Here is a 14170-nt window from a genome sequence, read left to right on the forward strand (position 1 = left end):
CCACTGTGATTCAGGCCACGATCTGTAGTTCACTCTGGCCTTTTTTCTCCCTAATTCAAGAACCTTAATTGAATACCTACTATGTCCCAGGCACTGTGCTAAGGTAGCCTACGGGCAAATCAAAGAAAAGTGTAGGATACATGGTACTTGTACTCCTAGGAATTTACAATTTCTTGAGGAGATACAAATGCGGGTCCAATGGAATGCAGTGCAAGACATCTGTGTTCATCACCAAAACAGAGGCATGGATTCAATACTTGGCAATCCAGAAACCTGGGGTTCAGAAACATACTGATACAAGTATTTAAAGCCAGTTGCTCCTTTCTCAAGCATAAAGCTTTTGGAGAAACTGAAATAAACAGGGCACAGTCTCTACCTACAATTTAACCAGTATTTCTTGAGCATCTGTTATGTGTCACGTACCATGCCAGATACTGTGTTATACAGATAGCTAAGCATACTCTTGACCTTCAAAGATCATCCTCCCCACCGCCCTGACTTTTTAAAAATAAATGGTTATCTATATACCTATACTAGGCTTGGTCTTGAATCAAGTCAAAAGACACTTACAGGACAGACTATTCTTTCACTTTTCTGGACGCCACACTGAACTTACTTCCATGTTACTCAACAGGAGAACGCGCTGAGAATCCAGTTGCTATAATAACCAATCTCATCAAAGGGAAACCAAAGCAGAGGGAGAGCCCTTGGTGGCCATGTTACACATCTACTGATTTAATTTGTACCAACTCAACCCTTAGGGGTCTTAAAGGGCAGAGCCCCAGTCACTGACTTTTTAGCATATTAGACAGAGCGTAATAGAAAGTAGGCAGTTAGTACATATCTGATGAATTAAAGACTGTCTAATCCCTAGCCTTGGCCATGAATGTATGCTTATAACTGGAGAGAAGTTTTAAAATATTTGATACTGACTACTGTTCACCTCAGTGATTTTTTTTTAAAATTACAGAATAGAGATCTAGGAGTCAATTTTAATTGTCCCTGGTCCAGACAGCATCATTAGACATCCAGTGTTTTTAGGCTTTATCCACAAACTCATGGGAAGAGGCCAACTATTAATTTGCCCCTGGTAGGGAGCAGAATGTAAACTTGCATTGCGGATGTGCTTTGTTCTGTTTGCCCAACTTGGTGCGTATATGTGGGGGCAGTTTCTCTCCCTGAAGTATCCCTAATATTCATTTTTCCCTGGACCACAGTGACCTCCAGCTAACTTATCTCAATTTTGTCAAAAGGGCTAAACATAGGGGCATCTGAGCGGCTCACTGGGTTAAGCGTCCAACTTCAGCTCAGGACTCAGGACTTGGAGCCTGGAGCCTGCTTCAGATTCTGTCTCCCTCACTCTGCTCGTTCCCCACTTGCTTGTTTTCTCTCTCTCTCAAAAATAAACAAACATTTAAAAAAATTTTTTAAATGGCTACACATAGAGAAGATTCTCAAGGCACATACAGACTGTGCTTTCTAATACAAACTGTGATTTTCATAATGTCACACAGAAAAGCCATCAAGACTATAGGATTTCCTAGTAAACAGTTGCCGGTCCACCCTAATCCACTCTAGCAGAAAGGACGCAAGAAAAAGCATCTGGAGCCTTACTCAGACTGGAGATGGAGACTGGAGATAACCACCACCCCCGGCCATGCTACTCATGCTGAGTCTGTGTTACCAAGAGACCACACAATGAAGGCATTCTGATTCCGTGGGTTAGCTAAGTGGCCACTTCTGTGGACAGTGAAATGTTCCACTGATGACACTGTCGTCACCTGTCTGTCAAGAAGAATGCGGGATGGAGAGTGCGAATCAAGCATGAGCAAAGGCCGGAGGACAGACTCCGTCTCTGCTCCCCAGAATCCCCCCAGAAGAGGGGGAGAATGTAGTTAAGCAGTGCGTTAAAATTACAATCAGCATGAGTGAAAAGGTCAAAAAAAAATGTCTCTCGTTTTCTCAGAGAAACTTTTTTCTTTCGATTAGTCTTACCCAGGTCCAGACCCCTGGACACTAAAACCATATAAACCTTGTCTGAGTCCTTATTCCCTTGCTTGCTCCATCTCCTCCAAGTTCAGGCCTATCATCCTAATTTGGGGTTTCTCTGGGAAATTGCCGTCTGCCCTAATCCAATGATTCTCCCTCAACTGACCTTGTCACTCAAAAATCGTATGTCATTTAAAACCAGGTTTACAACTTCGAAGAAATAAAAGGCAGAAATAAATTTGACTCTTTTGCATCTTAATTATTTCCCCCAGGCCCTGCCACTCTCATTAAACTGCCTTAAGTCTTGAACGTGACATTTAAACTAAGAAGTCTGCACTTGTTTCCTGCAGAACTGTCTCCTAACCAGCAGTACCTGTCAATCCTCACCCTTGAACTCTGCCCGAAATTGGGGCACTAGATCATCCCAGAGACTGGGTGAGATCTGTCAGTCTAAGTAGGTGAGCCCAGGTGTGCAGGTGGTTGCCTTGGCAACAGCAGGTATAGAGGGACCCTGACTGTACCTCAACTCTCAGGAGGAAAACGAGGTGCGCTTCGACACATCTAAAGGGCTCCCAGCATAGGACATGGGGACAGAAAACCTTTGTCCTATATGGCACTACAGCAGGAGTTTTCTCCAGAACCCTAGTGGGAGTTTACGGAGGACCCTATCTCAAACAGACAGATAAGCCAGGCCAAATACCCAAACTAAGACCACAGGAGAGTCATTTTCAACATCTTTTTTTTTTCCCCTCCAAAGCCACAGTTTTGTAAACCAGTACCATAGGCAAACCAGAAAATGATTCTGTGTTCTTCCAGAAGAGTCCAAGAAAGCAGAAGGAACTGAGTAAATGTAAGTGAAAAGTAACACTGTCCTGTATGAAACAACCCCTTTCTCTAGAGGGTCGAGTGTACGTAACACACATCATGAGATTCGTTATCTTTGTCTGAAGGTGAGGCTGCTTCTTAGAACTAGGACCTATTAACAGATGACCCGTGGAAAGAAATTAAGTTAGCCTTGAATGTCATTCAAAGACCCTCCAACGTTTTCCATCTTGGAAATTGACATCAGCTTGACATAGTTACCACTTTGGTACTGGTATTGGTCCTGTATCAACCGTGGGCTGTATTCTCATTAATAGTCCAACTTGCCATCACCCTGACCTGTTAGATTTGAAGACTGTGGGATTCGGTAAGAACTGAGTTCCGGAATTAAAAGTCAGCTTATGGTCCCGAGCCTGCCCTCTTCTCTCCTCATGAGGGAGATGAGATGACTCAAGACATGTCAGTAATGCTGAAAAAAATCTTCCCCAAATGAAAATATATATGAGTTTGTTTTATTTTAAATAGTACCAGATGCTCTTTTCTCTTTCCTGTGTTCCTTTAAGCTAATTTTATTTCCCAGATTTTTTCCTTAAAGCTCTTAAACTAAAAACTTTTTTTGTTTGTTAACAATTTTGTTTTTAATAGCTGGAAGCCAGGACCTCTGAGTTTCCCACCTGGTGTGAGCTACATATAATCCAATGGTTTGCTCATAACAAACCGGCTCAAAAACCTCTGATCTCAACCCAGATGCTAATGCAAAGCCTGAGTCACGTTGCTGTGGTGACTGGATTCCTCCAAGCCCGTAATTCTTACATAAGAAAGGTTTACTTTCTTCTCTGAGGAACGAGGTGGTGTTCAGGTGGTGTGCCTTGGATTGGGTCAGAAGGTTCCTATAGGGTGTGGGTGTCCCTGCCACAGTCAATAATAGTTCCAGGTGGCTTTCGCCGACATCATAACTAAACTCTCTACTGGATTCTACTGGATCTCATTGGAGTCTTTCAGCAACAGGGTGTTACAAAAGTACTGTTATTACCATCCAATTTTAGGGAGGCTCAGTCACAGCAAGTGGCTTGCTCAAGATCACTCAGCCCCTTGATTAAGACAGACGCATTATGAACTTGATTTTCTGATCAAGTTTGAAGCCCATGCTTCTCACTAACCTACCCAGGCTGGAGGCAGACAGATTTCACTTCCTACACCTGCTGAAGCACCGTATGTGTTTAGGAGCAGACGCTCCCAGACATAGCTAGGAAATCTTGGCAGTGACCTCAGCTCCTTCTATCTCTGTTTGGTCATCTGTACATTGGGGGTGGCAATTCCTACTTCCTAGGGCTGTTCTGAGGATCAAATGAGTTCATGTCTAATTCCCTTAGTTCCAGACCTGGCCCATAGTAAGTACTGTATAAACGGGAGCTATTCTTAGCTGCTGGATCCTCATTCACTCAGGAAGTTAAAACTAGAGCCAAAGGGAGTCTGCAATCACCTGAGGTGGTAGATGGCCAGCACAATACCAGAACAAAGTAGTGGTCATGGAAAAAGCCCATGTCAGAGAGCATCACAGCCTGAGATGCCTTGATGTTCAAAGTCAAGTATTCACAGCTACATCTCTCTGTGGTCAATTTCTCTGCATCTGAGATCCACCCCGAGGCACATGAGCTGAAACAGAATCACTGGAAATGGCACGCCTGGAGAAAGTCTGTTTGGAAAGGTTGTCATTTAAAAAAAAAAAAAAACAAAAACAGCAGGCTTCTCCCTGCCCTGATAGGAATCGGTTTTGCTCGAAAAAGAGGGAATTTTTTCCCCCAGAATTTCAATTCCATGCACCACTCCATACCTTTAAAAAGGCATTTATTTATCTTAGGCTTTTGAAAGGTACTTGAAACTGGCGAGAGACAACAGTGAAGTGGTGGACAAAGCTGTGAGTTTCACCACGCTAAAATGAAACTACTTTTTTGCCCGCTAAAAGCCCACATCTGAAGGTTACCAACCACGTGCAGGGCCATCTACCATTTGGCTCTTGGCTCCAAGGCCTGTTTCTGGAACACACATTCGGTGTCGCCCATGGGCCTCCCCATCTCTTTGCCTCTCCAAATTCTGCAGCACAGCCTCCTTTGGCATTCTTCTACGTGTTTAAATAAATGGAGAATCTCTGGATTTTCCCTACAAAAGCCTGCTAGAGATACCCCAGAGAGATGGGGAGGAAAAGAGTACGAGCTTATGAAACTATGAGCATCAGAAAAGAGGGGCAGCTTAGCAGTGCTTCTTGGAAAGATTTATTTCAAAGAGCCAGTACCGGGCAGGGTACCCCTTGTAGGTCTGTTTGCTGAGTACAAACATCAACAACTTAGAAATATACATAAAGGCACAAGGCCTTTGAGGAGGCGTTGGCACCCCAGAGCTTGGGCCTGAGGGTTTTCGGGAGAGGGACCACAGCTCTTTCTGGAAGAGACCCCCCTCCCCTCGCCTCGGACAAGCTTCGAGTTACACAGAGACAATCATACTCACCTGGACTTTGGCGGCGGTGGAGGAGGGGAGAATACCTCAATCCCACTCCTGTCCTTGGGGAACTCAAAGGCGAAAGAGGCCGATTTGCTCATCCCGGGCCCGACTTTCCCGCTCTGCCCAGGGGCGCCGTCCATGGGGCGGAGACGGTGCCAGGTGGAGGAGCTTGAGGGGTCTGTGCTGCCATTTTCCATTTTTCTTCCCCAGCTTTGGCTCAGCAACTCCTGCTCCACCTCCTCCTCTTCCTCTATCCGGCACTGACGACTCCAGGCCCCCGTCTGGAACCGGGGCCGCCGCAAGTCCAAGGCTAAGGCGGTGGCAGCAGGCGGGTGGCAGCGGGCAGAGTCACCGGCAGCGACGCCATGGGCCCGGCAGGAAGCAGCAGAGTCGGTGGGGCCCCCGGATGAAGTCTGGGGTCCAGTTCCACCCCCAGAGCTGCCCTCGCTGAGGTCGGAGAGTGGGGAGGCAGAGGGCGACACCGGGGACCCCCCAGGGCTGCTCTTGGACAGCTTGGGGGGAATGGCAGGCTTGCCCTTGGGCGTGATCTCACTGGCATCGGGACGGCGGCTCTGTCTGGAGCTCAGCCCCTGCCCCCCTGGGGCCTCCTCTTCAGCCGCCTCTGAGTCCTGGCTCACGGGCCCACGGGGCCACTGTACCCCAACCGCGGAATCGGGGCTGCTCAGGTAGATGGTCCGGTGGTCCTCTTCTGGGTGGGCTGCCATGACTGTGATGGTGGCTGCCACCTGGGGAACCTTATCTGGCCCTTCCCTGTCCCTGCCCCAGCCAGATGGCACTTTCTGAGCCCAGGCATTAGATGTCCGTACCTGGCCCTGGCCCTGAGCAGCTGCTGCTGCTGCGTGCTCTGCTGTGGCCTGTGGCTTAGAAGGTGCTGGAACCGCCTTCTTCCTCTTGGTGCTCTCAGCATAGATGGGCTCAGGCTGCACAGCCCCCCTGGGGTGGGCTGGAGGCTGGGGCTCCGCAGTCGGCCCAAGGCACCTGTTAGAGGGCATCGAGTGGCAGCCAGTGTCCGGCTCCTTCCCTGGCATAGGCTCCTTCAGGAGGGAGCAGTAATCACTCTCAAGGTGGGGGGCAAAGGGGCTGCTGGACCCACTGCTGGGACTGCCACAGGAGAGGCCGTCGGAAGAACTGGCCGCCTCTGAGGGCAGGGACGGCTTGGCGGGGCCCAGGCGGGGAGGGTTCTCCGCGGGGCTCTGGCTGCGGCACTCCCTCGGGAAGCTCACGAGCTGCCTCTGCTCCTCAGTGGGCCCCGCACCCACCGCCTGCCCCCAGCACGCCGTGGGGCAGTCCCCTCTGCCAGGCCCGCACCGAGGGCCCTCAGCCTGAGAGGTGTCCGTGGCCGCGGGGCTCCCGGGGCAACAGTCCAGGATGGAGCAGTACTCTCCTCCTTCGCTGTCCCCGGAGGGCGAGCACCTTGGATCGCTATCATCCTCCGAGGGCAGGGACTCCCGCAGGGGCTGCAGAGAGGGGCAGGGCCCGGCACCCTTGTGACAGCTGGACGTCATCCCGGCAAAGGCGGCCACTTTCTGGCGGAAGCTCTCCTGAGCGGAGGTCAGCTCCTGGTAGGGAAACACGGGTTTATCTTCTCGCCCCCCCTTCTCACTGGGGACACTCACTGGGTGGAAGGCAGTGCTCCGCTCCCCCCGGGCCTCGAGGCTGTGCAGACCGACCATGGCATATGCGGGGGGGCAGCGAGAGTGGCCATCTGCCGAGACGGAGGGCCCAGCGGGCTTCTGGACGCCACGGAAGGTGCCCAGGTAAACTATCGGCACGTCGTCCTGCTTCGGGAGGGGGAGCTTGCGGGGGGCTCGTCTCCAGATGACCTACACAGCCCCAAGGTTAAAAGACTTACATTAGACCTTGTCAGAGAGAAAAGGAAGAGAGAAAAAGTGAGAGGGAAGGGCCATGACATTGCGAAAGGTCTTCTGTGCCGCAGCGAGGAAGCTGTCTCACTCGCCTCCCCCTCTGATCGCCCCACAGCCTCTCTTCCTTGTCACACCCATGGGGCCACAGGCCTTCCCAGACCCCGAGCTGCGCTTCCCTCCCCGGGGGCGGTCATTCCTTCGGCCTCAGTCTGTGAGGTAGGGGAAGGAAAAACATTCTGCCTTCTCCCTCAAAACTGCCTGATGAGGTGAGTTCTCCCAAGAGCTTTGATGATAGAATTTTAAGTTTAATTTCTGCTCGGTGTTTGTTAGTTTTTGGATACACATGTCACAGTACATTCCTGAAGAAACCAAAGTCCTAAGGCTTTTTAAAATACCTTGGCTGGGTGGTGGGGCAAGAGAGTGAGGGGTGGTCCCTGAGCAGGGTCCCAGCCCCCTCCCTGCTCCCCGGGCTATGGGCTCAGCCTAAGCCTACCTACATGGCCAGACTAGTTGAATGAGGAAACAAAGATGTGGAGTGGCCATTCACATCCTTAAAGTCATGGTTCCCTTGTCCTAAAGTCTCCCCCCTGCCCCAGGGTGCCTGGGTGGCTGGGTCGGTGAAGGCTCAGGTCATCATCTCATGTTCGTGAGTTCAAGCCCCGCATCTGACTCTGTGCTGACAGCCTGCTTGGGATCCTATCTCCCTGCACCTCCCTTGCTTGCTCTCCAACTCTTTCTCAAAATAAATAAAAATAAACTTAAATAAAAAATAAAGTCTCCCCCTGCTCCAAAACTTTTGAAGCAACTTCAAAGTAGGGCTTGCATTTGCTTCCTTTCCAAGATAATTCGGAACTGAAAGGGCCCTTGGTTTCTGTCTGTGAAGGCTGAAGGTAGTGCATGCAGCCTGGCAAATAGGTGTGACTGGCTCATGACAAATAGAGCAGGGACAGGGAGCTAAGTGAAACCGCAGGAAATGCCTCTCTCGGGTTAAGCCACTTCCGATTTAAAACTGACCTCTGATTTTACATAGGCTTTTGCACCCTCCTGATCACTCACCATGGGGGTTTAGGAAAACTAGAATGGGCAAAAAGGTTAAACAAATCCCAAGCAGTTTTGGACAGAATGTCCTCGACCGACAGCTTCCTAGACATGTCCAGAGGCAGCGGGCTCTGCACACGCTCTAAATAATTACCCCTTTGTAAGGGCATCCTGTGGGATGAGCGAAATGGTCTAATCTCTAGGGATGTGACTGTCTTTAGGTATCCCAGGTCAAAGCTGGTAAAATCCAAGCGTCACAGCAGGAAGTGTAAACACAGGCTGGGAATCGGACAGGAAGGGATGACTGCTAAGATTTTAAGTGCGATCTGGGTATTATGGTTATATTTTTTAAGAAGACTTTATCTTTTAAGCCATGTAAGGAAATGATGTGCTATCTGGGGTTTTCTTGAAAATCATAGAGGAGGCAGGGTGGAGGTGGGGGCAGAGAGGAAGCAAGACCAGGTTATGGGTTGGTCTGTTGACACTCATGGTGAGGGGCAGTGGGATGCACGGCGTTTGTTATGCAATTACCGCTACTTGTGTATATATTTTTCATTATCAATTAAAAAATTGTTTAAACTAAGGGGAAAAAAAGGCTTCATTTTGGTGTGCCACCAGATAAATAATTAGTACAGTCTGCATCTAAACTTGAGGGACTGGACTGATGGTTCTTAGGAAGAAAGGAGGGCAGCAGCCAGGAAGGAGCAGTCATGGGGCGAGCCAATGGGAAGCCTTCCTGTCCTGCAGAAGTCTTGCTCTAACAGCCCTCCCTGGCTGCCAGCCAGCCACCAAGAGTTACAACAAGAGCAGCCCCCATAAAAATACCACACGCATTAGTCAGCCTCACCTGCGAGACGTCGGCGCTCAGGTTCGCCTCCATCCACACGTCAGAGGCGTCTGAGCTCATCATGGTGGGCTTCACGGCGATGGTGGGCTTGGAGTAGGGGGAGCTGTTCACACCATCATCTTCCTGGCGGCAGGTCTCTGCCCTGGGGGGCAGGCGAGGCGGAGGGGGCAGGCTGCCCGCTCGAGGGTGGGGGTGGCCGGGCGCCAGCTGGTGGTCACTCCTCAGGCAGAAGCAGTTCTTGCAGGACCCGGGCTTCCAGATGTGCTCCACAAAGTCACTGCACGCAGACATGTTGGGGCTCGCGGGGATCAGGCGGACGGTCTGGTGCATCTTGAGCAGACGGGGTGCTGGCTCATCTTGCGCCCGGTCTCTGGCGTGCTCTTACGGGAGGCAGACGCGGGGCCCGGATGGATCCCGGGAATGGCAGACACCTGCGTGATCAGAGACCCACACGGCCAGAGGACGGCTGCATCACCAGTCGAATTATCTGAATGGGGAGTAAAAAGGGGAGGAAGGAGGAAAAAAGGAGAAGAAAAGGTCAAAATCAGCATTCCATCTCTTCAGAAACCCTCACCTCTTTGTCCTAAGGCTCCCAGTCACTCTGCGGGGGTGTGGCCTCACAGAAGCTGTAAAGACTAAACTCAACTCTGACACAGGATTACAGAGCGTCGTGGGCAGTTCAGTCCCCTTCAGTCCTGAGCACTGAGGCTTGGCGACTGTGACGGGAAGGAATCACATAGGGTTTTAGATGAGGAACTGTCCTGTCTTCTGTGCATTCCCTGCTGCCCAGGGAGGGGGGGGGTAGGGAGAGCTTGGGACATGAACTACAAAGTAGTTCTGCAAGTAAAAACAGTGGCTTCCAGAGGATAGGCCACCATCTGTACCCAAGGACTGTGCGAGCAGGCAGGCCCGGGGACCAGCGCCAGAATGGTACTTCTGGCCAGGTGGAGAAGGGCAGAGAAAGGGGAGAGGCGGGGTGCCGCCTGCCCCTCAGGGAACTGGGTCACGAGGTCTGGCATCTTGAGAATCTGCCCTCCTCCCCTTACTAAATATAAGTTATTCAACCCAGTGTTCAGGGAGGTCAACAGAGCAGGGGCTGCAGGTCAAGGGGGGAAAACAGAAAGAGAAATCCCTTCCGCATACGGGTGACTGGGTGGCTGGAAAGAATAGAACAGAGGGAAGAGATTATCACAGTTATTTTTCCCTGTGAGAGCCCTGGAGGTAAGGCGGTCAGCTTGTTGAGAGGTGTCCTTGACAGTCACACTGAGCACAGAGTTCGTCCTCAGAACCTAGCAAATTCACCCGTTCAAGACAAGCTCAAAGATTTGCAGGTATTAACCAATTAGCCCAAGTGACACCCTTCGGGGAGCTGTTATCCCCATTTTACAGACAGAGGGGCACCTGGATGGCTCAGTCTGAAGAGCATGTGACCCCTGATCTCGGGGTCCTGAGTTCGAGCCCCATGTTGGATGTAAAGATTACTTAAATAAATAAATCAGTTTAAAAAAAAACTAAAACTTACAGATGGAGAAAGCAATGGCAATACATAAACTAAGACTCGTCCACAGACACAGGGTTTGGTGGTTTCGGAAAGTGAGGCCAACCGTGCAGGCAACCCCTCACCTTATCACATCCTTCATTAGGCGGAGTCGCTGGCCATTACCTGTTTGCTGCTCACTGCTCTCTTCTCCTCGTTTAAATGAACTGAGCTCCTCATAAGGAGGGTGTTCATGAGAAAATAATCCTCATACACCTAAGATGAACAGATTCTCATCCAATACGGAGTTTTGCCCTAGGATTTTGCTCTCCACTGTCCTCCAGTGAGAACTGCTTTGAGGTTCATGCCTTCTGAACTATCAACAGGACAGGGGCGCCTGAGGGGCTCAGTCAGTTAGGCGTCTGACTTCGGCTCAGCTCATGATCTCGTGGTTTGTCAGTTCAAGTCCCTCATCAAGCTGTCAGCACAGAGCCTGGAGCCTGCTTCAGGTTCTGTGTCTCCCTCTCTCTCTGCCTCTCCCCTGCTTGTGCTCTCTCTCTCTCTCTCAAAAACAAACAAACAAACAAACAAACTTAAACCAACAACAGGACTAACCAGGTAGAATGAGCAAAGAGCCCACACCAGAATCTGCTTGTCCCACACAGAACCAGACAGGGGTGCTTATTCCACAAGCACTGGGGCTAAACTCACCTCCCTTCCCTCCAAAGTTCCCCGCGAAGACGCCGCCTCGCTAAGCTAAATGCACACTCTGAAACAGACAAGTATTTGTCTTCCAGCAACTGTTGGTGGGTCCTATGCACCCCTCTCTTTAAGCTGATTGTGGGTTTGGTTCTTCTCCTTCCCTGAATACACCCAAGGAGCAGGTTCATTCCTCACCAACTTCCCCAGAAGAGGTCACTAAGCTTCAACAAGCAGAGGAGGAAAGCAAGGATTTTTTTCTTCCTGCCATAATCTGGAGCCACGGAGAGCTTTGGCTCAGCTGCTGAATTTTGCAAGGAGGAAGCATAACAGTGTTCAGAGGGGAAGTCTTCAGATCCCTGCCCCAAGGTGAGAAGTGGGTCCTCTCTTAGGGAGCCCACAGGCTTCTGGACCACAGAGAAAAACAGGCTCCCCTTTACTAGAGGCAGAGGCTTCCGAGGCACCCCCCTCTGATGACATGGGGGAAGAAGCTTAATGACCAGTTCTCCGTGGGCCTGCTGCGTTCCTGCAGCTCCTTATAAGGCTGAGCCATCTGTGGAGGTGGGGATCCAACCACTTCCTCAGGGCTACCACAGATTCACAAAGAGGCAGTCCGGGCTGGCCACATTTCATTTCCTCCCCAACAGGCAACTGAGAGCACAAACTTGTCATGTCTGCTTGGTGCCAGGGGCCCCCATCTTTGTCGCCGCTGACCCACAACCACGCTGGGACTTTGGGGAGGCTCTGGTTTACTGATGAGTGGGAAGCTTCCTTCAGAACCGCGCCAGCTCAAGGTCCCTCCCAGGTCCAGCTCTGAAATTCTCTGATGGGGGCATGACTCTCACGAACACGACTGCTTGGAGATGCAATGGTTTTTAGGGGCAAGTCTCTGAACAAGAGAACAGAATGAAGTGCTAGCCTTCCACCATCATCGACCCACTGCATCCTGTTAAAACTGGTTTCTCAGTCACAGCAAACTGAATTTACCACCCTGTTGAGCCAGAAAAGACTTCCAGTTCTGTCTGGGGAGCTCCATGCCTGGAATGATCTCCTATTTGTTTTCAGTGAAAGACAGTGAGGAACTCAAGTGGCACTCACAAACCAGGAACGTCACTTCGCCTGCCAGTGCCAACTCTCCACCGCCTGGGAGTGGTACCTTCCTGCCCACGTTCGGAGGGGAGGCGGCCCCCAGGATTATGCAAATTCCCCCAGTTTAGTGGGAGGCAGCAGTGCAAGATTAGAAAAAGATTCCAGCATTCTCTCTGATCCAAGTTGTGATAAAATATCTTTGCCTCTGCAAAGTTCTGCGCTAGGTTTGTGGCTGCAATTTGCAAGAGTGAAGTTGTCAGACACACTCCCATCCCACTTCCAAAAGAATCTGAAGAATGACGGCCAGATCTGTGAAATTAAACCTTTTGGCTCCAAATACCCCCAAGCTTGCATCAAAGGCTGTTCATGCCTCACCCCGAAGTGACAGAATTCCAGAAAACATTCACCTGATAAATGTATATACATCACAATTAAAATGATGCAACATTGGGCGCAAAAACTATGTATGGAAAGTGTCTGGGTTTCAATACTCCACTGGCAGGAGTTTCCCGGGCAGGAAGAACAAAGTGACAATCTTAACACTCCTCCTTCCCCAGGCCCCCTCAAAGGGTAACTCATGATATTCGCCCAACTTTTCATTTTATTTTTTCCTTCTCCAATACTATGCAATCTAATCTCATCAGTAGGAATGTGATTTTCACGGGTTAGACCTACTACAGTCTAACCCACGAAGGAGGGTGGACCATGTGATGGCAAAGTAGCTGCCGAATTCCCCAGGGCTTCCTGTCAAAGTTCCCTCTCAAAAAGGGACAAGGTGGCCAGCAAGGTTCAGGCCGGTGATCACTAAGGTCCCTGGAACCTGACTCTGCACTGATGGCATTGCAAAATTCCTGACCCCTAGACCTTTGGGCTTTCCTACCCAGCTCTGCAAAGCCAAGTCCTTGCTGGCTGAGCTTTACCTGAGAAAAATAAACACAGCCGGCCGTGCCTCCACTCCCATTTACAGGAGCTGAAAGTGGAGAGGGGGAGAGCTGGAGAGGTTCTGTTTTCTCCCAGTGTGCTTGCGTGTGTGTGCGTGTGTGTGTCCGGCTGGGAACACGAGCTGCACACGCAAAGGTTAAGAACGCGCCCACAGTACGCCCCCTTTCAGAGGGCTCAGCCGAGGATCGAGAGAAAGGCATCATCTCGTTCCCTCCGGAGACTCGGAGGCTGGCATCTAACCCGGCGCAGCGCCAGCCGCGGCTACCCTGCGGCCCCAAACCATCACCCCCGGGATCCGGGCCGGCCTCTCCCTCGCCCTCTGCTCCTCTGACAATACGGCTGCCGCGGCAATGAAGTCTCCCCAGTAGCAACTCGCGAAGCGCTCCGGTCTCTCGCCCCAAGCGGAATGGCGAGACCGGCAAGACCAGCACAACGGTCGGTGTCCCCTTCCCGAACTCGTAAGAAAAGTTTCCCCGTTTAAAAAAGCGCGATGCACGAATGAATCGAAAACAGCCCTCCGGCTCCCGTGTGCTCCAGGCTCCTTGCCTGCACCTGGAGCCCAACCCCGGGCGCACGCGGTCCGGACGCTCCACCCTCCCCGAGCGGCCGCCTGTCACCCCGGGGGACGCCGACAGGGGGTCCCCTCTCGGTGACCGCAGCGCTCCCCCGGAGCTCCCCTCTGCGGCCACGTCCGCCAGACAAAAAGAGACCGGATTTGGAGGAAGCGTCGCGGGCTCACCTCGGGGCCGCGCTCCCCCCGGCCTCGCCGTCGGTCGCCGAGCCGCCAGCCGCCCCGCCGGGCGCCTCGGAGCATTGTTTGGAGAGTGAGCGCGCGCGGTGCGTGCCCGGCCGCGGGCGGGTGTCCTCTGCCTGGGCCCGGAG

General features: G+C 51.4%; 1 protein-coding gene across 3 annotated transcripts in view; it reads right to left on the reverse strand.

Annotated features, from left to right (window-relative positions):
• The window catches only part of PRAG1 (PEAK1 related, kinase-activating pseudokinase 1), a 50896-nt gene extending 36734 nt beyond the window's left edge, over positions 1-14162 (reverse strand). The window contains exons 1-3 of one of the 3 annotated variants that reach the window (XM_029935368.1): positions 14028-14162; positions 9082-9568; positions 5317-6890 (exon numbers count right to left, since the gene is read on the reverse strand). In XM_029935368.1, the coding sequence (XP_029791228.1) occupies positions 5317-6890; positions 9082-9411 (1904 nt within the window). In that variant the 5' untranslated portion in view covers positions 9412-9568; positions 14028-14162. Of the gene's footprint in view, positions 1-5316; positions 7155-9081; positions 9569-11269; positions 11290-14027 lie in introns of those variants that run through there. The other 2 variants (XM_029935353.1, XM_029935358.1) reach the window with 2 other exon arrangements.
• Between the last annotated feature and the right edge of the window lie 8 nt (positions 14163-14170).

The sequence above is a fragment of the Suricata suricatta genome, chromosome 1 (assembly GCF_006229205.1).
Source record: "Suricata suricatta isolate VVHF042 chromosome 1, meerkat_22Aug2017_6uvM2_HiC, whole genome shotgun sequence".
Classification (NCBI taxonomy): Eukaryota; Metazoa; Chordata; class Mammalia; order Carnivora; family Herpestidae; genus Suricata; species Suricata suricatta.